The sequence below is a fragment of the Ambystoma mexicanum genome, chromosome 12, assembly GCF_040938575.1.
Source record: "Ambystoma mexicanum isolate Mex_15411 chromosome 12, UKY_AmexF1_1, whole genome shotgun sequence".
In the NCBI taxonomy this organism is placed as follows: domain Eukaryota; kingdom Metazoa; phylum Chordata; class Amphibia; order Caudata; family Ambystomatidae; genus Ambystoma; species Ambystoma mexicanum.
In genome coordinates, this window is record NC_090936.1 from 1,103,589,328 (window position 1) to 1,103,615,109 (window position 25,782).

General features: G+C 45.8%; 1 protein-coding gene across 1 annotated transcript in view; it reads right to left on the minus strand.

Annotated features, from left to right (window-relative positions):
- The window catches only part of PRKCQ (protein kinase C theta), a 450,885-nt gene that overhangs the window by 177,390 nt on the left and 247,713 nt on the right, over positions 1–25,782 (minus strand). The window contains exon 2 of the mRNA XM_069629668.1: positions 8,811–9,010. Coding sequence (XP_069485769.1) covers positions 8,811–9,010 — 200 coding nt within the window. The remainder of the gene's footprint in view (positions 1–8,810; positions 9,011–25,782) is intronic.

The window sequence follows — 25,782 nt, forward strand, 5'->3', positions numbered from 1 at the left end:
CTACGCAATCTTATGCCATCACGTGGGCTTGCCAATGGGTTGACAATTATGCCTCCATAATAAAGACACATCATAAAGGCCTGTGTAATCAATAGATTACACTTAGATACTGTTATTATACTGCACATACCTCTCATTCCATCTGATATAAATATGCCTTTCGAATTTCAAGAAGACAGTTTCCTATACGTTTAGCCTTTTCAATGGCCATTAATAAGTCACAGGGACCTAAGCCCCCTTCCTGGAAGCGATCAGTGGTAATTCCGGTATTTAAGAAGGGGGACAGAAGTGACCCTATGAAATACCGACCGATATTGACCTTTCAGATAAGCTAGAACATCATATATTACACCGGGACAGGTAGTAAATATGAATTACCTCTACGTCACCCAGTGTTCTATCTAGTACACAGTACATAGGAAGATGTATAAAATCAATGAAGACCTCTGTGAACTCCCAGGAATTAAAGCCATGTTGCTAATCCCCCCAATGGACTCCGTTTTCCATTTTTTGGCTAATTACTAAAATGCAATGAAACCTTCTCTGAAGAGCTGGTTTCCTGAAACACTAAGATCTCTGATTTCTGTATCCACGCAAGTCAATCCTGGTAAACTCCTGCAATATTTGAGCTGACACAACTCAATTGATTTTCATCATTTTTAAAAACAAACATATTTGTAACCATCTTGTTAGACCCTTAACAAGCCTATATGTGCAAATTAAGTTGTACCCTAGGGATAGGGGGTACATAGTCTGTGATACGCTTATTCTTACCTTGCACTGTATTGTCCACTTTCTGGTTGAGCTTAGACACCATTAGTCTGAGCCCTCCATCCATGTTTCCCATGCAGTATAGCAATGAGGGGACTTTTTTTGGTGTTTTATATAGTTCCAAATCACCAGAATTATAATTGCAGGGTGCTTGGTAATCACAAATGCCCCAGGCAAAATTAAGGTGAGCAATGAGCAAAGCTATACAATTCCCAGAACTGAACGCTGGGCTATTCCTACGCAACATATTTAGCCGACCATTTTGATTTCATTCCTCTTCAACCGACTGCCTTTTCCTGGACAAATCAATGCCTGTAATGGAGGCCCCCCCTTAAAACTATAACCAACGCCACTGCTTGTGGAGACAAATTTTGGCTCAGAGCATAAACTGCTGTCTTAATGTCCACCGCCTCTTTTGACAATTTAGTCGATTCATGGATCTCTGCTTCGCTGCTCCATAACTGACTTTACTTGGGTAGCTGACTTCATAGATAAACCACTGGTGCTCTTCCAGGACCGGTTTTTTCAAACAGTATTTGGGAATGTTATTCTAAAGAAACCATTACTAAAATCTGCAGACACTCACTTAAAGGCATGGTCTAGTAAAAATTTGTATTGTCCCTACGGGTCGGCCATGTTTTTTTAAGCCTAAGTGGCTTGATTTTAGAAAACTTTCCTATGGATCTTACCTGAGTTTTCGTCTATTAAACGCACGCGAAAACAAGCACCAGGGAGCCGCCATTTTCTGATAATCCTATCTTTTCCCCGATCGCCCTGGCTGACCTGCTTTTGCCGCACTAAATCAATTCCCCCGCCCCTGAGCCTGTCATCAGCAGACTCGTACCGCCCATTTCCCAACGCCAAAGCACGTCTCGTGTCAACATTCGCTGCACTTCAGCTAATGACGTGTCGCCATGGAAATGGCAGGACGCCTCTTTCCTCAATAAGTATAAACAGACCGTTTCACAACACACAGCAGCAGATTTTCGATTCCATTCCTCTCTCTGTGTTACTTTGAGTATTCTGTGACTCGTTTCAGTGCTCTGGTCAGCTACCTTCGCCGCTTGTAGCCCGTGTGAACAGATACCAGTACCACCGCTATAAATTATTTTAGTTTGTTTAACACACAATGGCTACAATAATGCCCTACATGTAAGAGCCTGAGTATACCGAGGTGGAACTACTGGAAAGCGAAGCACGCGAAAACGATGGGGATTCGGACGGCAGTTGGCAGGACGAATCAACAGATGAAGAGCCTGGGCCTAGTCGATTGGACGGCGTCTCCACCTGGTGCACATGCAATCGGTGCGAGCTAATGCCAACTGAGGACGAGAACTGCTGCTGCTGAGAAAACTCGGGATGACTGGCCTACATTTCGGAAGGCGAGCCACGACCGCAATGCATCACCGAGCTGCCAGACTTCCGGGCTGCCTGCCCCACACCGGCCATGTTGAGAATAATGATGGTGCTTATGCACGAAGTTCGCGCAACTGTTCATCCTCGTAATCCGAGTAACAAGTAAGTATACTCTGCTTGTCATGCCACTCCTATTTCATGATCTTCTACTGTATCCAAAATTACATCTACATATCATTGTAACGCATGTAAGTCGTTCAATAGTGTGCATTGTCTAGATAGCATTTGTCCGTGCAGAATGCCATTAGTTACAAGAATTGTCATTGACAACAAACGTTTATTAAACTTATCTTGGTCATTTAAAAACAGTTTGTTTCATTCCTTTTCACAGGTGGTACAGGCTGGTGGCCTATCGTTCCTTTACATGGTGGCTCCACGGGAGGCTTGGACACCGCGTTCGAAGAGTGATACCCGCCTGTGCCGTTCGTGCCATTAGAGAAACGTTCCCGAGTGACAGCGGTCAGTACAGGGGATTTTCTCTCGCTGTGCTGCAACCTGACCTGTATAATCTTTAAAGTCTTGTATTTTTGTGTCATGAAAATAAGATACAAAATAAAACACCACATATATTTTAACAACGTTTGTTTCGATTTTTTAAATGAATCAAGTGTGTCTCCATTCAAGGATGGACGTCAGACATCTGTGCTCCGAATGGGTGAAGGTCTGGTCGCTGTGAAGCAGGGTGGTCACTATCTATCTAAGCTAACATAACATATTCTCGATAATGCATGCACTAAATAACACTTGTTCAAAGTCTTTCAGTAGGTTATGTCTCTATAAAAGTCACACATATATCTATACTAACAATTACCATTGGATTATACAGGCCTTAGGGTCCTGACCACTATAATACACCGGTTGAAGTGTGGGTCTGTGCTCACAAGAATCTCCGGTATGTGGCATTTGTTATTGATAAGCAACGATATACTATCATTGATATAAAGGCGATTTTCTATATATTGATATAAAGGTGGTTCGCGCGGGTGGATGCGCGCTGGCATGGGGGGCTGTCAGAGGCGCGAAAGGCCAAGGTGCCAAACTACATGTACACTTCAAAAGGTGTCCCACGCCAAAGGGCCATTGTTCACATGGTCTCCTCAGACCCTGTGTCTCCAGGCAGGCCTCCCCTGAGGCAGGCCGCCCCCCTGCAATCCACATAAGTGTGTCTCCATTCAGCAGTCTTCGTGTGCCTTATCTGCACGCCCCAGGCCCATCCATCCCACCCCCCTGTATCAAAGGCGGTTCGCGCCGGTGGATGCGCGCTGGCATGGGGGGCTGTCAGGGGCGTGAAAGGCCAAGGTGCCAAACTACATGTACACTTCAAAAGGTGTCCCACGCCAAGGGGCCATCGGTCAAATGGCCTCCTCAGACCCCGTGTCTCCAGCCAGGCCTCCCCTTGAAGCAGGCCGCCCCCCTAATACCACGACATACATACGTCATTCATTCACAAACACACCCCAGTTTCTAATACTTTAAAAACCACTCGATATGTCTCATGAGAACATCTTTGTGCTTTGCAAGTCAACTCCTGAATGTGCTACCTGGGAACCACTGAGATCTATGCTAATCTGCTCGTCGTCGTGCTATCCGTGAACTTCTGTGACCGCTTCGAGCATACCCATCAGTGCGCTACCTGTGGCCATCCACCTTTTCTCCCGCAACATACTGCTCTGCTTGCTGAATCCAACTGTTTGTTGGTCAAGGTAAGGCCATGTATCCTGGTCATATTTCACAGATTTTTAAATTTCTATCTATTTGCGAGTAGAGTACCCAATAGTGCTATGTTCATTGGTCTCATTGCTATTGACTTGAATTTCCATTGCTATGCTAACAATAGATCTATTTATTTTCACCTGTGTCAATTGTCATCAAATTGCATCCTTCGGGGGTCCAGTCTATGATCTAAGCATGTTTCCTTCTCGTGCAATACAGAACATCCAAGGGATGAGTCACATGTTCAGTTTTTAGTCACATCATTAATACATTTCTGCAACTTATGCAAATACTAAGCCGCACATAATGAACTGGTATAGTTCCTGCGACCAAAACAAACCTTGCATTGATCATTGTATGATTCATTTACTTTTGTATCAAATCTTTATTCTTGAAGATTGTATAATAATGTCGATATTTACTTTTCAGAATCATCAACAATGCCTGCCTGTTCGATTAGCGGTTGCCCTTCGAAGACCCATGCGAAATCTGAAGGCACTACAATGCATGTATTCCCGAAAACTGTTGATCGAATAAGAGAATGGGTCAGACATTGCGGATATCCACTGGATGAGCTGGAAAGTAGAGTGCAACAAGTCTTACAGGACAAGAGGGGTGATCGATACCGCATCTGCAGCCGGCACTTTTCCTTGGACATGTACACAACATCTTGGGTAACAAAGAAGAATAAACGGCGAACGACACAGAAATTGCTCGAAAACGCTATTCCCACTCTATTCGTCCACATTCCGCCACCGGTGAGTCAAGTGTCCGGATTTAGCTTTAGGCCTTGCGGTAGTGTGTAGGTATCCGAACAGATTAATTGATATTGTAGGTGTTCTATCCCTTGTAATAATTTCACTATTGATATGATTGTATAGTTTTTTGAATAATCACATTTACCAATATATTCTTTTTCGATTTCATAACCCACAAACGCAATGTATATGTATGGGAACAGGGAACTGTGCTGTATTGAGCATTTTACAAGTATTCTGTCGCCTTACATGGCTATTTTTAATATTGGCATTTCATTATCAATCATTAATTTACCTTTACAACTTCTTGACTATCCCTTGAATCTGAAGCAAGAACATTCTACATCCTTGACGTGGTCGCAGTTATCAACCACTTCTAGCGCGTATCAGGTAATCTTACTAGGCTAATCCGCTACAGACCTGTTTTATGCATGTCAAGTAATATTTTTATTTTATCGTGTAATCATTTTACCAAATGTTTCGTTAGTGCTTTCCAATTGATACACACCTTAGTTATCGTCCACTGGTGTTTGTTTTCGGTTATAATTAGTGTTATCCATACTAATGCAAGTACTGTCTTTCAGGGAGATGCTGAAGCGTCCGCCACATCTACAATATTTCTAGATGATCTTCAACAGCAGGAGGTATGGATACTGACAGCTCCATCGAGCGTCATCATCAGAGCTGGAATTCTTGTCGTTTGATTGTTCTACACAATGTTTCATGCGTGGTTAGCCGTTGATATGTACCTGTGCTGTCGACCCCAGGTGTGTGTTATGTCTTCACTATTGTAATCCTCACTAATGCAAGTACTATGTTTCAGGCAGTTGATGGAGCGTCAACCACTGCACTTGATGCAGAGCCTGACATTCAAGTAATTCCAGGGGAAGTGGAAGCGGGACCATGCGTATACGAATCGGCGCAACAGCTTTCGGAAGTGCGCACTACATTTGCAACATCCATAGATATTCTTCAGCAGCACGAGGTATGGATAATGACAGCTCCATCATGCGTGATCATATAACGTGATTCCTTTTGCTATACTTTCTTCCCTATTAACGCAAGTGCTGTCTGCCCTTGTTCCCCACCTGCCTCGTCACGCCTAGAAACACTTGAGTATAGGCGCGTTATAAATGCCATATCATATATCATATCATTCCTCACGCATGTAGACTAACTGTCGTTTATCATTGTGTGTTGGCCTCGATTCATCTCGTTACTTTTCGCATTGATTTTAGAGACGAACATACTCCATTGAACTATCCTTGCAAGCAAATAGTTTCTGATCGGCCGTAATAAATAAAATGAGTAATATTAATGAAGTTCGGCTAGCGAGACTAATTATCATTTTTTTGTTTTCATAACAGGTATTTGATCCCATTCTGCCACTGCCATCTGTTTGAGACACCGGCGGATGGATTCTTCAGCAGACACCTGCAGCTTCGTGTCAACAACTGGAGCACGATCACCATATTATGGGACGATCGCCAAGGTCCCACATGCCCTTACGCTGTACTAGTGGCTAGAAGCAACATAACAACCTTTAGGCTGGAGTAGTGCCTAGTTGATGGAACAGCCTTGCGGTTCACCGTGCTTCCAAAGTGATTCTTTTTACGAAAATGAACACCCTGTGTACTATAAAGGAACAGCGCGTGACTCAAGATGAAACGGAACAGTTATTGCGGATACAGATAAAAGAAAATAAATGGCTACCGGAGTTCATATGGCAATTGCTGAATATTCTCTAAACATTTAATGTCAAATAAATGTACTTTACCAAATGTACCGTGTTGCTGTTTCATTTTAAAGTACAGTTTCATATTCCGAATTGTGGCGCGCTGTGTTGTGAGTTGATCTGTGTTGGTTTCCGGGTTCTGTGTGGAGTCGCGCAGAAGACGACTGGGTGCGTTTGCCTACGCAGCACAGTAACGTCACGGGGAGAGGCGGAGAATATGAATGTTTTGATAATGTCAGTCTCAGGGGCGGGGGAATTGATTTAGTGCTGCAAAAGCAGGTCAGCCAGGGCGATCGGGGAAAAGATAGGATTATCAGAAAATGGCGGCTCCCTGGTGCTTGTTTTCGCGTGCGTTTAATGGACGAAAACTCGGGTAAGGTCCATAGGAAAGTTTTCTAAAAATCGAGCCACTTAGGCTTAAAAAAACATGGCCGTCCCGTAGGGACAATAAAAATGTTTACTAGACCATGCCTTTAATCTTCTAGAAAACATTACAGGGAAGTTAACCTTTGACCATAATTAACACCAATGATTAAATTAGAGGTAACAATTTATATATATTGGTCTCTACTAGGGGGAGTCCCATCACATCTGACCCTGAGTCACCATGCATCGCCCCATTTTTAAGGGGTGACCAGTTAATAGTCTAACCCATGACTGGGCGATGGTTTCCAAACCTCGATTCAACACTGGAAGATTTTCGTTCAGCAGGCTTCTGCTATGGTGCCTGCAGGGCATATCCCCAAATGTTGCTATTTCACCACAAAGCAAAATAGAAACCATTTAGTGTCAAGTTTAAATGAGTTCTTATGATGGATTCTGTCATTTCGAAACAATAGAGGTTAATATCATTTGCTCAGTTGTTTGCAGCCATCATATTGAGAGAGGATGGGGCTTATTGATTCATGTAGCTGTACAGAATATGAACTAGAAATGGATTGGTGCCAGAGAGTCCTGCATATGGTTAGCAGACTCAAAGAAAGCAAAAGAGGGGCGGTATGAAATCGGCCAAAGGGCGACGAAATGTTCGCCCATCACGTTCACGGAGATATGTAAAGAGTGAACGGTACCGGTCTACCGGCATGGAGCAGCGAAGGCGCATAGGGGTTGCAGCACATGCCGGCCTAGGGGTTGGAACACATGCCGGCCAACATGTGGCTTGGGCCTCATTACATGGACGGCGGTAAGGGTTTACCGGTACCAGTATTTTACCGGTACCGGTAAACCCTTACCACCTTACTACGAGGTCCCTTTTGCAAGCGTTAAAAACCAACCCGCAAAGGGACCAGGGAGCTAATTACGGCACCTATGGGGCAAAAATGGGAATGGGGAAGGGCAATGGGGGAAGGGGGAATTACAGCGGTAATTCCCCTTTCCACCAAGGCGGTGCCGGTATTTTACCGGCATGGACCAAGGTGCTAATAGCACCTTGGTCCACCGCCGTCCGTGTAATGAGGCCCAAGGTGTGAGAACCATGCTGCACAGCACAACCTGAATGGCACCGACGTTCTAAACAAAGATAGAGTGAGTTACAGAAGGCACAGATGAGGGTTCAAGTGGAGCAGTACAGTGGCGTTGAGCAGTAGTGCAGGGGATATCAGATAGAGGCATTGCCAAAGTGAGTTGGCCTTGTGGAATCAGAATGCATGACACATGCTACGAACACACAGATAAATAGAACAGCGATCGTGTTGGCATCATATTGTAGAGTCCAATATTAGTATGGAATGGGGAAGTGGTTGCCTGTTTTTTTGTAATGTATGAGAAATACACCTGGGCTTGAAAAATAATTGAATGAGGGATTTTTGTCTGCCTCTGTGTAATATGGGTCTAGAAATCCAAGAGGCAGTCTAGCTTGCAATCTGTGCCATGTAAATGGTTCCACTCGCCATCTCAATGACCCACCTCTCACTCACTGACTCACTTTATCATTCACTCACTTACTCAGTCACTGACTCACTGAGTCACTCGCTCACTCACTCCAGTTCCATTGGCTGAGTTTGAGATGTCCTTGACTGGGAATGAATTTAGCACAGGTCCCTTTCGCAATAGTTTCACAGCTAACTTAATTATTTTTCAAAAGGCACTTATCATTCTTCCCAAATATATATGTTAGAGCCAGTTCCTTTTAGAACTGGAAAATACATTCCTAAAATTACAATTATAATCAGCATTTCTATATTCATAAATTAATAATAATAACAATAATAATATTAATAATAACATTAGAAAGACATAATTTCTCTTTAAAGCAATTACTCAGTGTCCTACCAGCATGCAATGCTAGATTCTGATTGGAAGTAACCTGCTTTCTTTTATATGCAGAGTGTTTTGAAGTGACCTTCCCGGGGACAGCACATACATCATTTCCCAACATTTTAAGCCATTGGTATTTAAATGAGTACCTATCTACTTACCCATAATTCAGTTTTCCCATTGCTCTTTTTGCATCTCTCCGCCAGTGAGTTCAGCTCCACTTTGGTCTCCGACGTCATGTCCGTAGTTTTCCCCTTGACGACGACGTGCATGACGCGGCCTTTGTTGATGTGGGCATCGAAAGAGCTGCTCCACGGCGGGTAGATGGTGGGCTTCATTTGGATATACTTCTGCCCGTTCTCTAGAAATAAGCAACACTCCTTTTTCAGTAACTAACTACAACTATAAATTGTAAATTTTTAATTTGCAATGTATTCGTCTTTCATAAGGGTACGACATAGCTCATATTTAAAAAAGTAACTTTAAAAAAAGAAACATATTTTAATTAACCAAAAATACGGCAATACAAAAGCTGTAAATTCCTAATTCATTCCTCCGTTGTACATAAAGAAATTGTAATATGTTCCCTGGGCAGCAGTTGAAAAGGGTTGCGTGCAAGGTTAGTCCATTCTGAACTTCAGGGAGCTATGCCGTAAGTCAGGGGCCTGCGATCTTTATCTATCCAGATGTTTTGGACGACATCTTTCATCATCTCTAGGTGGAATAGCTGGTGGTGCAGGATCATGGCAGTCATAGTCCAAAACATTTGGAGCGCGGCAGGTGGCTGGCACCTGCCCCAAGTAACTTCATGCAGAATAGGGTCATCAGAAGGTAATTACATATCAATCAGAAGCCTCCAGTGCTTAGAGGATCTCACTACACCCCGGAGTGTTTGGGTTACACGTTTCAGCTGCTCATGATGTCTGAAAATGGGTTAGCATGTTTCAAGGTAGCTCCATAGGATTCCAGAGGACACACCATTGTTTAGGGGAGCAGGAAATGAGTGAGGGAAAATACTCTTGAGTAGCAACATTAGCCAGAAATGCCTTTGACACATTCAAAACACCAATTTAAAATGTTGATAAACCAAAAATCAGCCAGTTCCAATAGAAATAAAGGTCTTCCGTTTGTTCCAATTGGGTAATAGACTTCAAGGCAGGTTCAAGTCCTCCATTAGATAATGCACACTCAACCTTTTCAACTATAGACATGGTTCATGCAGCTATAACAGGTAGGCTAAGAGATTGGCCAGATCAAAACCCTTTAGCCAATGGTTGTTGGCCTGCATGTCAGGGCAGGCCAATCCACGGTGTAGGGCATGTTAGATCATGAACCCCAGAGAATCTATGATTAACTCTGCATTTGGGACCAAGTGAAGGTAATAGGGGCATGCTCAGATGTGAAGGGGAAAGGACAAAGGCTGATCCATGAGTTACTGTCCAACAAAAGTCTAACCATGTCTGAGAGAGTAACGCAAAGTGTTTGCTGCATTTTCACTGTACAAGAGAAAGTCACCAATGACTGATTCCCATAACAGAAATCTATTCAAACAAATGAGCGTAAGAGAACACCAACCAGGACCTGATAACATCAAAGAGACTCCTAAAATGGCCGACAGGGCTGGTGGTTAACACAAGGAGAATGCCACACAAATAAAACAACCAAGAAGTGTCACATCACAGAGGATGTGCTTCATGTGCATCATAAACTGAAGCCGGGTCTGTTAGAAGCACAGGGGGCTCTTAAAACGAAAAGAACCCAGAAGATGAGGGCAGTCACCGACCGTTCCAAAGAGAGCAGCCTCATACCAAGTCACGTCAGGTTTAATAAGCTGCCACTCTGCCTTTCGTATTGCAAACCACATCCAGAACGGATGAATTCTGTATGTGGAATATGTCAAACCTTCTAATGTTTTATTCTTTTTCCTGAGAAATAGCCCTGATCTAATGGCCCCTATAATGAAAAACTCGCCCAAAAATCCGGGACAAGCAAGAGCCTGTTTTTAATCTGAATATTCTGTCTGATTTAAAATAGTGAATCACGAAAAGGACCGCTGACGTTTAATTCTAGGGAAGTCATCCATAATATTGCGCATAAATATAGGCAGCTTGTCTACAGAAAAGAAACACAACTTCCCTGCTATGATCTCGCTAACATTTACCATACACTCTAACATACATATAAAAGCAAATCTGAATAATTATTCGAGAAAAAAAAGTAAAATCCGCTCCAAACAACTAAAAATGATCATTGCTTGTCAGTTTCAAAAAGACAAAACGATTCTTAAAAAAACATTTTACAACACAATTCACTAACTTTTCTCTGAAACCATCGACAAGTATTGGAATCAGCGAAAAATATTGACTTTCCTTTTTATGGACTAATTCAACTCTAACATGTTGGACACCTTTGTTTTCCAGTTTACATTTAGATACAAGCATATTTGGTTGGGTTGTCATATTCTAAAGGCTTAGGGTATAGGGTAGAAGATTTTATTTTCAAGAGTAAAATATATTGATGCATTAAAGGATAACACAAACATGAGATTAAATAATATAAATGTGAAAGTTATCAGCAATTTGACTTTAATTGACATTAGGAGTTCACTTAAAACAGAATCCTTCTATTTCTGGGCAATTGTAATTGGAAAAAGGGTGCTCGTTATTTAAATTGACATTATGTTCTTTGGAATGAATGGGAAAAAGTAACTTCCTCCCTATTCCAGTTTAAGAAAACTCTATTCAGGATTTTTCTTTTTATGTAAACTATGGTTTTCACAGGTCAAGAAGTTTATTAATCCCTAAAAATCTGTCACTCATGTTGTACACCATACAAACAAGATAACATTTTCTCCTATGAAACCATTAGTAAATAATTGCTTACTTTAAGAGACAAATGTGCTCTGTGCACTTTTGGATTCTAGGAAAATTGATTTTAAAAATACCTCCACAGTTTCATTTACACGCCCAGCCAGTCTCTTTTTAGTGACATCAGTTTTAACAGGGTTCCTTCAAAAGTACATTCAATTGCTATCTGGGATTTTATTAATTTTATGGACATATATCTAAGTACACTGGAATTATCGTACTCACTTCTGCTTTGTCTTTCAAAGGCCCAGGACATGTAGTGATATTAATAACTCAAGGCAATTCAACCAGGTATGGTCTTCCTTTCAGTCTGCCACCCTGCTCCAAAACCCCTCTGAGGCCATCTAGGTGTGTCTTGAAAAAGGATTCTGACTTCAGCCCCCTCTGGAAAATACCTTTTTTGAGGAGGTTTCTATCAGCTACATTTAGGAGGAGTCCCAATTGGCTCTTCTCCGATCAGAGAGGCTTTTTGCTTTGCTGCATTCCCAAATAACTCTCCTTCCCTTCTTCTTTTCCTCCTAACTTTAAGTACCCAACACAATCCTCCAATTCACCATCATTTGGCACAGACTGACACTGGTTCTCTTCACTTAGACCAACAAAAATCCTCCTCTTTGCTTTTATTGGCTGATGTATTTATCTGTGAGTTAGTCCCCCACTCAGGGATTATGATCAAACTGAACTGAAATATGTCCTGCCCTTCTAATGTCTTGTATGGATCTGTGCCATTAATGACACATATATATTAAAATTCACAAGAACATCCTGACTAAGGATACATCCTTCATGCTTCTGTAGCCTCATGGATCACATAATTATTTTACTATGCATATTAACTAACACTCCGTGCATTTTAATGTATTGTTTTGTGTGCATATTACTAGGGTTGCTCTCCTGAATTCAAATGTAGTTTCTGTTTTTTAAATTATCAAATAGTTCAAAAAGTAGATCTGATGATTTCTCTCTTTGTCAGAGAATTGAAGGGGGATGACAGCTGGTTAACGTCTATTCAACAATCCATTTCTTGTTTTTTTAATTTTGTATGCAACCAGAGATAATGGGCCTCATTCCGAGTCTGGCGATAACCATGCCGGTGCTACCAGCGGGTTGCCGCCAGACTCAGAATTAATTACCGGTGCCTGACTTCCCGGTAACACCGGGAGATTATAACCCCCGTGGCCAGGAAGTCAGGTGTCAGCCATTTCGGTACTCCCCATTCCATAGGCAATTCCCAGTAAGCTCCTAGTTTGACATTGCAAGTAAGCTCCCAGTTTGATATTTCCAGTAAGACTCCAATTTGACAATTCGAACAGATAAACTACAACTATGACATTGTCAGCTGGCCCTCATTTTGACATCCCAGAAAGCTTCCAGTTTTAGTTTCTAGTAACCTTGAAATTCCAAGTAAGTTTGACACCCAGAGTAAGCTCCCAGTGTTGGCATTTGCAATAAACATGACATTATCAGTAAAGTAAAGCGTATCATGTCTGTCAACTGTTGAATTACACATGTCATATAGGTTTTCATCTGTACACATGGGAAAGATTATATCAGCAGTACAATAAGACAATTATGCAAATTCATGGAACACATCGGATCCATTAACAATATGGATAAACAACATCCCTTGAGAAATCAGCTGAGTACAGAAAACCTTCAACAATGTTAAAACCTTGGAGCTGAAATCTTTCTAAATCTTGTAAGAGAACTGCAACTATAGCCAAAAGAAACAATCTGGATTTAAAATTTAAGAACAACTACAAAAGGAATAGGACTTAATGCCGATCAAGAAAGGATTGTTTTTTTAGTTTGAAATAACACATGTCCAGCCTACTAAATAACAACAGAGACTAATGTTGTTCAATAAAACTGTATTGAGGAATTCATTTGCACTATGTTTTAAACAACAACTAACCAAAACGACATGATAATGATTAAAAGCTATATTTCTGTTGTCAAATAACTGAGAAATGATTTTTAATATCTAATATACGCTCAGAGAACTGATTAGTATTAGAGAAATGCAGGTGTGCCTACATTAAATTGGCACATTTCAAAGATAAAGCATGAACTAAATAGCCATAAAGATACAGAATGCTAAAATGGAATACATGAAAGGAAGTGTGACTGAAAAAGTAATGTCTTATTTTGAAATTGATTTGGTGTCAAACAATAGCCATTAGAAATTACTTTTGAGAAACCAATGTAAAATGAGAGCATTATCATGGCAACAGACTAAGTCAAAAAAGGCCCTGCTGCAGTGCCATCATAATCAAAATGTTCGGGAACCGGAAGTGAATTAAACATATGTGGCCTACGCATGGACTGGCCAGCCTGGTTCTGGACCCTTAACCTGATGTTATATGGGCTAAAGGGAAGTAAGGGCCTTTACTAAGGTCTTCGGACCAATACCAGCTGGCTTAGCCCTACACAGAGGTGATTAGCACGTGTGCTGAACCCCATTTCCATTGCCATGGTAGTCATGGGATGCAGTGTGGTGCATGAAGCCGGAGCTGAGGGGTCCGGTGAGAAGGAGGTGGCGTGTATAAAGGTAAATTATTTATTTTTGGTGAGCAGTGATGCGCTAAATGAACGAGGAGAGGTGTGCAGGGCAGGAAGTGTGGGAGGAGAGGTGTGCAGGACAGGAAGTGTGGGAGGAGAGGTGTGCAGGACAGGAAGTGTGGGAGGAGAGGTGTGCAGGACAGGAAGTGTGGGAGGAGAGGTGTGCAGGACAGGAAGTGTGGGAGGAGAGGTGTGCAGGACAGGAAGTGTGGGAGGTGGAGGAAGTGGGTGTCAGCAGACTACATCCTGTTCTGGAGTATTGGCTTATATTGTTAATTAAAGCCTGCGTTTCGAGGAGCCTGTTTGATTGATCGCACCGAGAAGGACACCAATGTTTGGGCTGCTGAAAAACACCTGTGGGACTGACGACCACAGATACTTGCCTATTGCGCTTTAGTAACCAAACTGCAGCTTGGACCTTGTCTTTACATGTTGCATATATTATGTTGCATATATTATGCCCTAGTAACACCGTTTAAAGGAACAAAGGTAAAGTGAGGAAATGGTACGTGTAAGGAAGAGAAGGTTTGGTCCAAGCATAATTGCTGCAGAACTATAGGCAGTTCACAATTAAGAAGGTTATACTAAAAATATATATATATATATATAAATAATCAAAGATACTGTGATACTTTAATGCACAACAATAGGTGTTGAATATTTTTTTCATTTGCATCAATCATGCAGCATTTGTTTTTATGTGTTTGATTATTTGAAAGGAGGGCAGAGTTTCAACAAGGTGACCTGCACCATACGACATATTAACTTTCAGAGCAATCCCACCTCTGAGTGCCTTACTAGGGAACCCAAAGCACAAGTGCTGAATCAGAAGTCAAGTGATGAACAGGGAGACCAGGCAGGGAGATCAAGGGGGGCAATACTGACCTTCGGGGACCACAAATGGGCCTTTACAGAATTCACATGAATATACAGGACGTGGGGGCAGGGAGGGAGTATGGGGGTGATGTTAATAAATGACCTGAATTTTCTTTACACCGAAAGGATGTGCCTTTGAATAGTGGTTTCGTATCCACGAACAGTGGAGTCAGCGATAGGGATTTGCAATGATGGGGGCAGGAGGTGGAAGGAGCAAATGTGAGCGCTAGCACACAAAAGACCGGCAACTGAGTGGTCAAGGAGGGTTTGAGATCTAAGAGTCTAAGGAGGTGAATAGCGGACGATTGATTAAGCTAGGCAGGGGAGGCAGCCCGTGGAATGAAATTAAAGATGCAAATAATGTAAACAACAGAGCCGGAGGTGACAGCATTATTATTATTGGAAGACTGTCTTTATCATGTTTCGATTGTGTTTGAACTACGGGAAGAAATGGAGGCCCTGAAAAAGTGCTAGCATAGGAGCGAAGCATATGTTGGCTATGAAGATTTAATAAAATGGCTATGATGATTTAATTAAAGTGTTGCACTTATCAAGGACACAGGGAAAACATTTTCATTTCAACTTGAAACAATACTTAAACCTCTACGTCAGTGGAGTTGGCATTAGTACATACCAAAGAAAATCATGTATGCATACATCTCCCAGTGAGCCTTTCATTTACAGCCAGTTCCAAGTTAGGCATTGCCATTCCCAGCTTGCTCCATGCTTGACCTTTACTGTGCGCTGGCATTGGCAGTACGCTCCCAGTTAACACAATTCTAGAATATTGCATGGAAAATGGAGTATGGGCACCACATCTAAAATCTGCTCCAAATATCATGGAGAACCTTCAGATGAGGTGCTTTCGCAGCTCAACCCGAAAAGACATAAGCTCCATGCTCCTATACTGTTCTTCCAGGCTGGTCAGTGAGCATGAGAAGATGGGCTGTGGTGATAGAGAACGGGTGTGGGGGGCAGTGGCGCTGCAAGGAGGAAGATGCGGGAGATGAGAGCCAGAGGTAATGAGGCACCAAAGGAAAAGGACACTTATGCCAGTGGGACAAGACGGACATGAGGGTCCACAGTAAGACTGGCTATGAGAAGGCTGCAGATGACGAAACTGCCGGTGAAAGAGCCTGCAGGCCTTACAAGCAGGTAAGGTCTGCCCAGCACCCAACCCGAATAGATGGTAATCACAACCCAAATATCCAAAAAGGTAGCAAAGGATTTGAACCTAACAAATATGAGTCTAATAGTGCTAGGGAAGTGTGCATTAATATGCAGGCAATATAGTGATTTAGTAGGATGCAAGGAAATAGCCTAGGTGATTCTGGTCTGTCATCGGATATTAAGTCGAACTATCAAGAACTTTCCATGATTCCATTTTGATATGCACATTTCCATCCATTGTTCAGCACTGCTCGTCAATTAGCACAGTGAGTAGAGCGCTCACTTTGGTATCCGTGCTGTGGCGCTGCCCCTTTTACAGGGACGCGCACGCAGCGGCGTGACGTTGCACGCTGCCGCTTGCAGCATAAATAAAGGGGGCGTTCCCGGACGCGGGCAGAGCGACCGGGTAGCCCGAACAGCAAGGACGTGTGTGGTGTGGTCCTTGCCAGGTTGGGGGCTTATGGGCATAGCATGGGGGGTCTGAACAAACCCCCAACAGTGGCGACGGGTGGATGATGATGCCTGGGCTGGGCGGTGACGAAGTTGTATAATTTTTCCCTGAAACGGAATCAATGGACGTTTCGTTTCGTGCCGTGGCCGTGCATCGCACACACGGCTGGCGGCCATTTTGTCAATGAGGCCGTGGAACTTCACTGAGCTCCGGTTTGGGCGGGGAGTGGCATCCAGGCCCAATTTTTGGACACACTGCTAGCAGGCAGTTATACCTGCATGCCCATGCCCGATTTCTGATTTTTTTTCAAAATGTGGGTCTTCTATGTCGAGTGTAAGCAAGGAGAGGGGCTATAATGGATGGGCCTGCATAGCCCAGTTCTATTTCTTGGCTTAATTTTTGGGACTTCTACACCCACTGGGTGCTACTGCAGCTGGGGTTAAGGTGCTTATTCATCCCCTTCATCATCAGGCTGCTGAGGCTTCTTCTTCATCCTCTTCATCATCAGTGAGGACTGCTGCAGTGATGGACCCTCCATTTTTGTTTCTTCTTCTGGTTCTTCATCAGGTCCAGTTACTGTGTGGGCGCATGAGGCAGCCTGGAGAAGGAGGCATTGCACCATCATCATCTTCCCCCAGGTTGGACTTTTCATTCCCTTGGTAGGGCATCAGAACTGTGCTGTGGTGGTGGGCGATTGAGTTGCATCCCCCAAGGTCCAAGGTGGGGGTGCCTGTGCGCTCAAGCCCATGAGTGACTCTGAAGATCAAGATGGTGGGCTCCTAGCAGCCCAACAGCTCCCCCAGGATGGCGGACAAGCAGCGGCTCAACAACAAGTCCCTCTAGCTCCAGCAGGGGGTCAGGTCCCAGTGCCCTCGGTGCAACTACAGATAGCAGCTCCACAGCAACTCCCTCAAGTTCAAGGAGGTGGTCAAGCTCCTTTGCCTTAAGCGCCGCCGGCGGTGCAGCAGATTGCTCAGCAAGGGCCTCCCATAATGGCCCAGGCACGTGCCCAGGCGGCCCTACAGCCCATCCCTGAGTTCGACGTATCGGGCCCGCCATCAAGCATTGGGCCCAGATGGAAGAGGTGGGTCGACCGCCTCGACATGTACTTTAGGGCTGCACAAGTGACAGATGATGACAGCAGGCTAGCAACTATGCTGTATTCGGCGGGGCCTTCGGTCCAAGAGATTTTTGAGGCGCTTCCACCAGGAGATGGCTCCTATGATGCAGCTAAGACTGCCCTCCAGGCTCACTTTCTGCCTCTCGCCAACTCGGACTATGAAAGGTTTGTGATGCTGTTGGCAAAACAAAAGGAAGATGAGACGCTGGACACCTTTTATGGACGCATGTGTCGCCTCTCACTGGAATGTGCGTGGGGAGACGCAGAGGACATGATACAAACTATGCTGATCCAGGCGTGCTCCTCGGGCAAACTCAGATGGCAGGTCCTGAGAGAGCCGGGAATCACTCTGCCCCGCATCCTCAAGCTGGGCCGGTGCCATGAGATGGCGGAGGCTCGGGCAGCCAGAATGGAGGCGGGGTCCCGCTCAGTCAAGTCTGAGGAGGTGTGTGCCATGTGACGAGGTGGCAGAGGACTCAGAAGACCTGGGGCAGGTCCCCATGACAGAGCAGGAAGAGCGGGTGAATCGTGCCAGAAGTGTGGGTATGATCTTCCTCACCCAACTGAGTGTCCGGCGGTGGGGAGGACATGTGGTAGGTGCGGACTGCCTGACCATTTCTCGAGGGTGTGCAAGGCAGCCCTGCCCGTAATGGTGCCGAGAGGCCCGGTCCGGGTTCCAGCACCAAAGCCGTCCACCAAATGTAGCTCAGGTGGACCAGGGAGAGGAAGATGTGCAGGTGGAGGAAGAGGAAGAGAACGGTTTCTTTGTCTCCAGTGTGGGAATCCTGAGTGGAAAGACCCGGAGACAACCGAGGTGTGTGGTGGAGGTCAACAACTCGCCAATCCCGGTCCTGGTAGATACGGGGGCATCAGTCAATGTGATGGCCCGGGGACATTATGATGCCATGGACTCGTCCCCCAAGCTACTAACACCGAAGGCTCGCATATTTGCATTTGGGGGACTGGAACCGATACCCACTGGATGGGGCCATTGTGGTGAAGGTGGAGCACGAGGGCTCGCAGATCAAAGGCCCAATTCTATGTTACGCCAGTAAGCAATAACACTCTGCTGAGCTGTGCCGCCGCTGAGACTCTTGGAATTGTTAGCTTTGCGTACTCTGTATACCTCGAGGACATTAACGACCTGCTCGAGAAGTATGCCGCTCTCTTCAATGGGATTGTCGGATGACTGTTGACCCCATGAGGTTGCATATTGATGACTCTGTGAAGCCCATTGCCCTGAAAGAGCGCAGGGTGCCGTTCCATCTCCGTGAACAGGTGGACAAGGAACTGGACAACCTGGTGGACCTCGACATTATTGAGAAAGTGGAGGGCCCGACCCTCTGGGTGTCCCCAATTGTCGTGGCTAGGAAGCCCAAGCAACATGACTCTGTCCGCATCTGTGTAGATATGAGGCTGCCAAACAAGGCCATTAGAGGGAGAGGCATCTTACCCCTACTATCAATGACATTATTGCGGAAGTGCAGGGGGCTTGCTTCCTTTCCAAGCTGGACCTCCGGGCTGGCTACCATCAGGTGGTCCTCCATCCTGAATCGAGGTACATCACCACATTCACCACCCACCGGGGACTATACAGCTACAAAAGACTTAGCTTCGGAGTGTCCTCGGCAGCGGAAGTCTTTCAGAATATCATCCGAGGTGCCCTTGCAGATCTGAAGGGCGTACTAAACATCAGTGATGATATCTTGGTGTTTGCGAAGACTGAGGTGGATCATCTGAGGAAGTTGGCGAAGACGTTCGAGAGATTGCAGTCACTGGGAATCACCCTTCATAGGGACAAGTGCAAATTCCTGCGCCCCACCATCGAATTCTTCGGATTCGTATTCAAAGAGGGAGGGGTATCGCCGGACCTCAAGAAGGTTCAGGACATCAAGAAGGCGCAGCCGCCCGAGTCAGTGTCCGATGTGAGGAGCTTCCTCGGTATGGTCACTTACTGTGGGCGGTTCATTCAAAACCTCGCCTCCAGGTCTGAACCTCTCAGGGTACTAACAAAGAAGGAATCCACCTGGCACTGGGGCCCACTTGAACAGGCAGCGTTCGAGGACATCAAGGGTGCGCTGGCGGCTGAGGACACAATGGCGTTTTTCGATCCTGCATTGCCATCGGAGATCATCGTGGATGCCAGTCCGTTTGGCCTGGGTGCCGTACTGACTCAGATAGATCGTGACGGGGGTGTCCGGCCAGTGGCATACGCCAGCAAGGCGCTGTCCGAGACTGAGCAAAGGTATTCACAGATTGAGCGAGAGGCACTGGCAGTTCTCTGGGGCTGCAGGCACTTCCGGCTCTATGTCCTGGGATGGCCGGTGGCGGTCGTGACTGACCACAAGCCCCTGCTTCCCATTCTGGCAGGGTCCTCATCGAAGCCACCGGCGAGAATCGAGAGGTGGATGCTTGCTCTTCTAGAGTATGGAGTCACCTTGGTGTACAGACCAGGGGCCAACAAAGCAGCGGACTATCTCTCCTGGCACCCGGGAGTGTGTGGGTTAGTGGAATATGACACCTGTTCGGAGGAGGCTGATGATCATGTCCGAATGGTGATGGAGGCGGCCACTCCCAACGCCATGCCCCTGGCGGAGCTAGAAGCTGCAGCTGCCGAAGATGAATGCTTTCAAATCCTAAAGCATTCCATGCAACAGGGCTCATGGAAGTCAGTGCTAGAATCCTTCGCAGGGCGGACTCAGGAAGCCAAGACCGGACTGGAGCAGCTGTGGAAGGTCAGGGAGGAACTGTCATTCTCGGCGTCGGGCCTGCTGCTCCGAGGTGACCGAATAGTAGTCCCCCAGTCGAAGGTAAAGGACGTGATCAATCTAGCCCACCATGGACACCAGAGTGCTGCGAAGACCAAGGTCAGGCTGCGGCTGAAGTTTTGGTTCCCGGAACTAGAGCAGGTCTACGACTTCGTAGCAGCCTGTGTTTGGTGTCAAGCGGCATCCCCATTACAGAGGGAACCTGCCATTGAGGCGATGCCCTGGGGCACGCAACCTTGGAAAGTGGTCCATGCGGACTTTAGATCGACGACCATGGGCACCCACTTCTTGGTAATGGTCGACGAGTACTCGAGGTATCCGAGGTGGAGTTTGTGGAGTCTGTGGCGTTCTAAGATGTGGTGGTGGCCGTGGAGAAAATGTTTGCAGCCCATGGGTTCCCCCACACGCTGTGCTCTGATAACGGGGCGCCCTTCCAGTGTGAACGGTTCTCGGAGCTGATGGAGAGCTGCGGAGTACAACACCGGAAGATAACCCCATTGTGGCCCAGGGCGAATGGAGAGGCTGAAAGGCTAATGCCGACACTCAACAAGACCTTCAGGATTGCCCAAGGACAGGGACAGTGCCTCCAGAGAGCTCTTTATCAGTTTCTGCGGGTGTACCGCACCACCCCGCATGCTTCCACGGGCGTGGCTCCGGCGGAGGCATTATTCAGGCTCTGCCCGCTGGGTCTGCTTCCCGAGGTTGGGGAGAAGGAGCCGGGGGTGATTGACAACCAACAGGTCGAGGTGGACCGGCGGGTGAGGATCGAGCAAGAGAACTTGCGAAGGGGGCTTCGTGCTCAGCGGCTGGAGCCCGGGGACGAAGTGCTCATCCGCAATCGACACCCCCACGAGAAACTCTCCCTCCCCTATGAGCCGGAGCTGTTGGACGTTGTGGCCGTCAAGGGGTCCGTGGTAACTGCCTCTGACGGAAGGTCTGCCATCACCAGGAATGTCAGCTTCTTTAAGAAGCTGGGGGATCCCAGAACTGAACCACCTCTAGAACCGGACTTGGTGGAGATACCGGACGATGGAGGAGGCCCTCCCAGCACTCCAGAATCCCCTGCCCGTGGTGCATCTCTGGAAAGACTACCCGTGCCGGAGGTAAGCGGGATGTACCCCCAGAGGGCTGGGCGAGGGAAACCCGCTTACCTCAGTGATTACGTGCTGGGACAATTGTCTGATAAACCTGAGTCCGGGGATTGTTGAGTAGGGGGACCCGGGGGTTGATAATAAAGGGGCCAGTGGGGCAACTGTATTGATCGGTTGTGTTAATAATTTTGTATGATTTGCTGTGTGTATTATTACAGTATTTTGTGTGTCCTCCCGAAAAAGGAGGAGTGTGGCGCTGCCCCTTTTACAGGGACGCACACGCGGCGGTGTGACGTTGCATGCCGCCGCGTGCAGCATAAATAAAGGGGGCGTTCCCGGAGGCGGGCAGAGCGACCGGGAAGCCCGAATAGCAAGGACGTGTGTGGTGTGGTCCTTGCCAGGTTGGGGGGGCTGACGGGCATCGCATGGGGGGTCTGAACAAACCCCCAATACGTGCAAAGCCTGCTGACGCAGGTTTGAATCCTGGCAGGGCCAAATTTAGTCTTTCATCCTTCCTAGATCGATAAATGAGCACCACAAGTGGCAGCGCTCAGATACCTGAGGGTTTGTAGCACTATATAAATGCTAAATTATTATTATTATTATTATTAAATGATTTGTCAAGTTTATTTCGGAATTATAGTATTCCATAAAACACAAGAAACTGTTCATCAAAAATACAATCCATATACTGCATACAATCAAAATGGTGAGAAAACATTACAATTCATGGCAGGATTAGCAAATAAAATAATAATTTAACATTTATAGGGCTCGCCTAAAATACGATAATAAAGCTCATTTAATTTAGGGGGAATATGCTCATAATAGATAACGTAACACAGGGGTAAAATAAACGTCAATGTTTTGGATCTGATATGTGAATAAGCCGGACAAAAAAAACATGAAATGCAAAAGATCTTTACAGGGTGCTGAACAAATTACACCATTTTCAGCAGCTGTGGGACCTGACCAAACATAGGTAATCGCTCTTAGAGGAATACAGTTAAATCGTGCCCTTGTAACTAAACAGCTATTATACAGATGATTACTCCAAGAGAGGTAATCCTGCATATTATCCGTTTTTAATACGATTGGGCCTATCATTAATCCCTTGCTTTCTCGCAGATCCTGTGTAAAAGACCCAAACATGCTTTTAGTTGTCTTGACAAATGCCTGTCCAAAATACTTGGCGATTTAAAGTGACGCTGTGCACTCATTTTCAGAATCAATCGATTAACATGCTGGAACCAGGGATTAGAGGGTGAACACTTTTTACATAAAATGCAAGAACATTATGTTAAATTCTTAGATTTATTTCTGTTACATATCAGCATTGTAACGGCTCCAGAATCTTCCACAGTGCCACTGCAACTGTACCGCGCCATAGCTTAGATACTACATGTCCACCTTGCTCCGCTCATGCACTCCAAGTGCCTTGCACTTAACGCGCCATGCCTTTCTGATCTCTAACCAGTGAGGCGCTCTGTGTGGCACCCAAGCATCATCACAACACACATTCTATCATTAGGATTCAGTTACAGATGAATTGGGTAGGGCGAGTTGGTGAGTGTGATCTCTTTAAGTCACCCTCAACGGTTGTGTTTGGAATACACTAGTGAAATGGAACAGAAGAAATGTACAGACTTCCGGTTTCTTGTTACGGTTTCCTGCTCACTGCTGGTGTTCAGATCTAAACAGTACCTCGCAGTGGTAAATGGGCAGAGGAAATGCTCATTTTCAATGCGTGGGTAATCACAGCTAAAACTACTTTTCAAAGAAGAAAGGAAGAGCCCTTGTGTTGAAAGCAGGACTTCAGAGGGCTGTGGTCGTTTTTGATACCAATAGAACACTGACAGAAATTCTAAAGGTTTGTGGCCGGCGTGAACCAAACACCATTTTTTCCTGCTAAACTGGCCACAAAACTGTTCACAAAGTGAGCATACCGAAACAATTGTTTACTGTGACATCACTGTAAAAAATACAGCATACATGTGTACACTCTGCGCCTGTGCAGTGCCCATTACCGAGCAAAACAAAATCATATTAAGGGCCTGATTCATGGAATTATTTGTGGAAAAAAGGGTACTTGCGTGCCAAACTGCGCACAAATCCGCGTTCATCGATTCATGGAATCGAATGTGCAGGAGTTTTCCCTGACTTGCGTGGAGTTCGTGCAGGCTCAGCACATCTCTGTGAGCCACTGAGGGCCTTGCGCAAGACTCCACGTAGAGCATGGGCGTGGCTTGCGCAGAGGGCTGGGAAGGGAGCGGAACACCAGAAATGGGGAAGAACTTGCGAAAAAGTGGGCATTCTGAGGGGCGGCCTTCAGGCTGTCACTCGCATGCCCACAATTGCACAGCACGAGACGTATTCATGGATTCGATTGCACAACCTCTCGGCCAGGAAATGTCCACCCAAGTCCTTCATAATATCCTCCACCCGAAGGCAGGCATAAGTACATTTGCGCATAGGAATGGCAGCGCAGAGGTGGGTTTGCATGTCAGATTTTGCACTGCGCAACCAGTGTTCCGATCCAACTTAGCGGTGCCCGTACGCAGTGTAGCGGGGTGCAGGGACAGTTAACTGGGCTTCGCACACAGATTTTTTGAGATTTCACCTGAGTTACGATTTTTCATACACCTGTTGTTGGGATAACGAATACAGTTACGGGGGAACCTGCACAGGGTTTCCGAAAGGCAGGCCTGCTTGCGGGGGACCCCACACACTGTTTTTAGGGTGTGTGCATTTGCACTCAAGGGAGCATGCAAATTAAATTGTTCTGACTGGTTTTTGCTTCGTGTGGGGAGCCGGACGGGGGCGCTCCGGGCACGACTTGCGAATACGGTTACTTTACGGAGTAAATTCAATGAATACGCAGGGCAGGCAATTTTTAATCTGCACACAGGTTGGCACAGTGTACTTCTCGGTGCTCTGCCCCTGCAGGATTTCGGTGCAAATTTCCATGAATAGGGGCCTCAGACAGGCACTGCGCATGGGCGGCAACACTTGCACATGTTTTATGTTGGAGTGAGATCATGGAAAACATTCATCAGCATAGACATTTGTTAAGGACAATTTTACGAGTGGTGCACATGAAAACATGCCCTTACTTGTTGTGTAGCCCAAAACAAAACGTGTGCGATACTACCTACTTCTATAGGAAAGAAAGTGTAATACATGCACACACCTCTGCGTTTAGTAATGACATCAATTTGTAGCCAAATTTCATCAACTTAATCAGAGTGAAACAACATGTTTGCAAAATATCATCGGTGCAGGTATCAGCTGGTACTCCATCCAGTAACATCTGTATGTGTTGCACTAAACAGATTAGTGTAAGCAATACCACACCCACATCAGGAAACCCCGGAAAGTACTTCATAGTCTCCATATTCATTCATACAACTCACAAGAAAGTCACAAAAAAATCTGTCAACGTATGTGTACATTTCACAAATGTATTTGAAGAAAATCAGAACAGATTAGAAGAAATTCATGGATTGTTGGCAGAAATGAAGAAAGTATCAATTTAACATTTTTAACACGTGTCCATCTTCAGTAATCCTAGCAACACAATGTCAATAATTTAACAGAACATGGGGGTAATTCATAGAATTCAGCGCACAAGTGGCGCACGCGGCTTGCGCACAGTGTGCGCGTGCGACAGTCTGCGCCAGCCGCGTGCGCCAAAATCCATTTCCGTGCACAGCGTATTCATGGATTTTAACATATATTACCAGCCGTGGCGCAGAGTGGCGCAGGGACCCTGCAGCAGCGCCAGTTACGCCCCAATCCCTCCCCGTGAGCCATGTACAGCGCACAAATCCTGTACATGGCGCACAGGCCCCCAACCACGAAACCGCCTGTAAAACTCCCCGCGCACCCCTCCGAATACACGTACCATGCTGCGCAGGGAGTTTCACACGTGATTGGCCCAGTGCGAGCGGGGTACGTGTATTACTGGGGTGCGCGGGAAGTTTCACACACGATTGGGCCTGTGCGAACAGGGTACGTGTATTTCGGGGGTGCGCAGGAAGTTTCACACGCGATTGGCCCTGTGCGAGCAGAGTACGTGTATTACTGGGGTGCACGGGAAGTTTCACACGCGATTGGGCCTCTGCGAGCAGGGTACGTGTATTTCGGGGGTGCGCAGGAAGTTTCACACGCGGTTGACCCTGTGCGAGTGGGGTACGTGTATTACTGGGGTGCGCGGGAAGTTTCACAC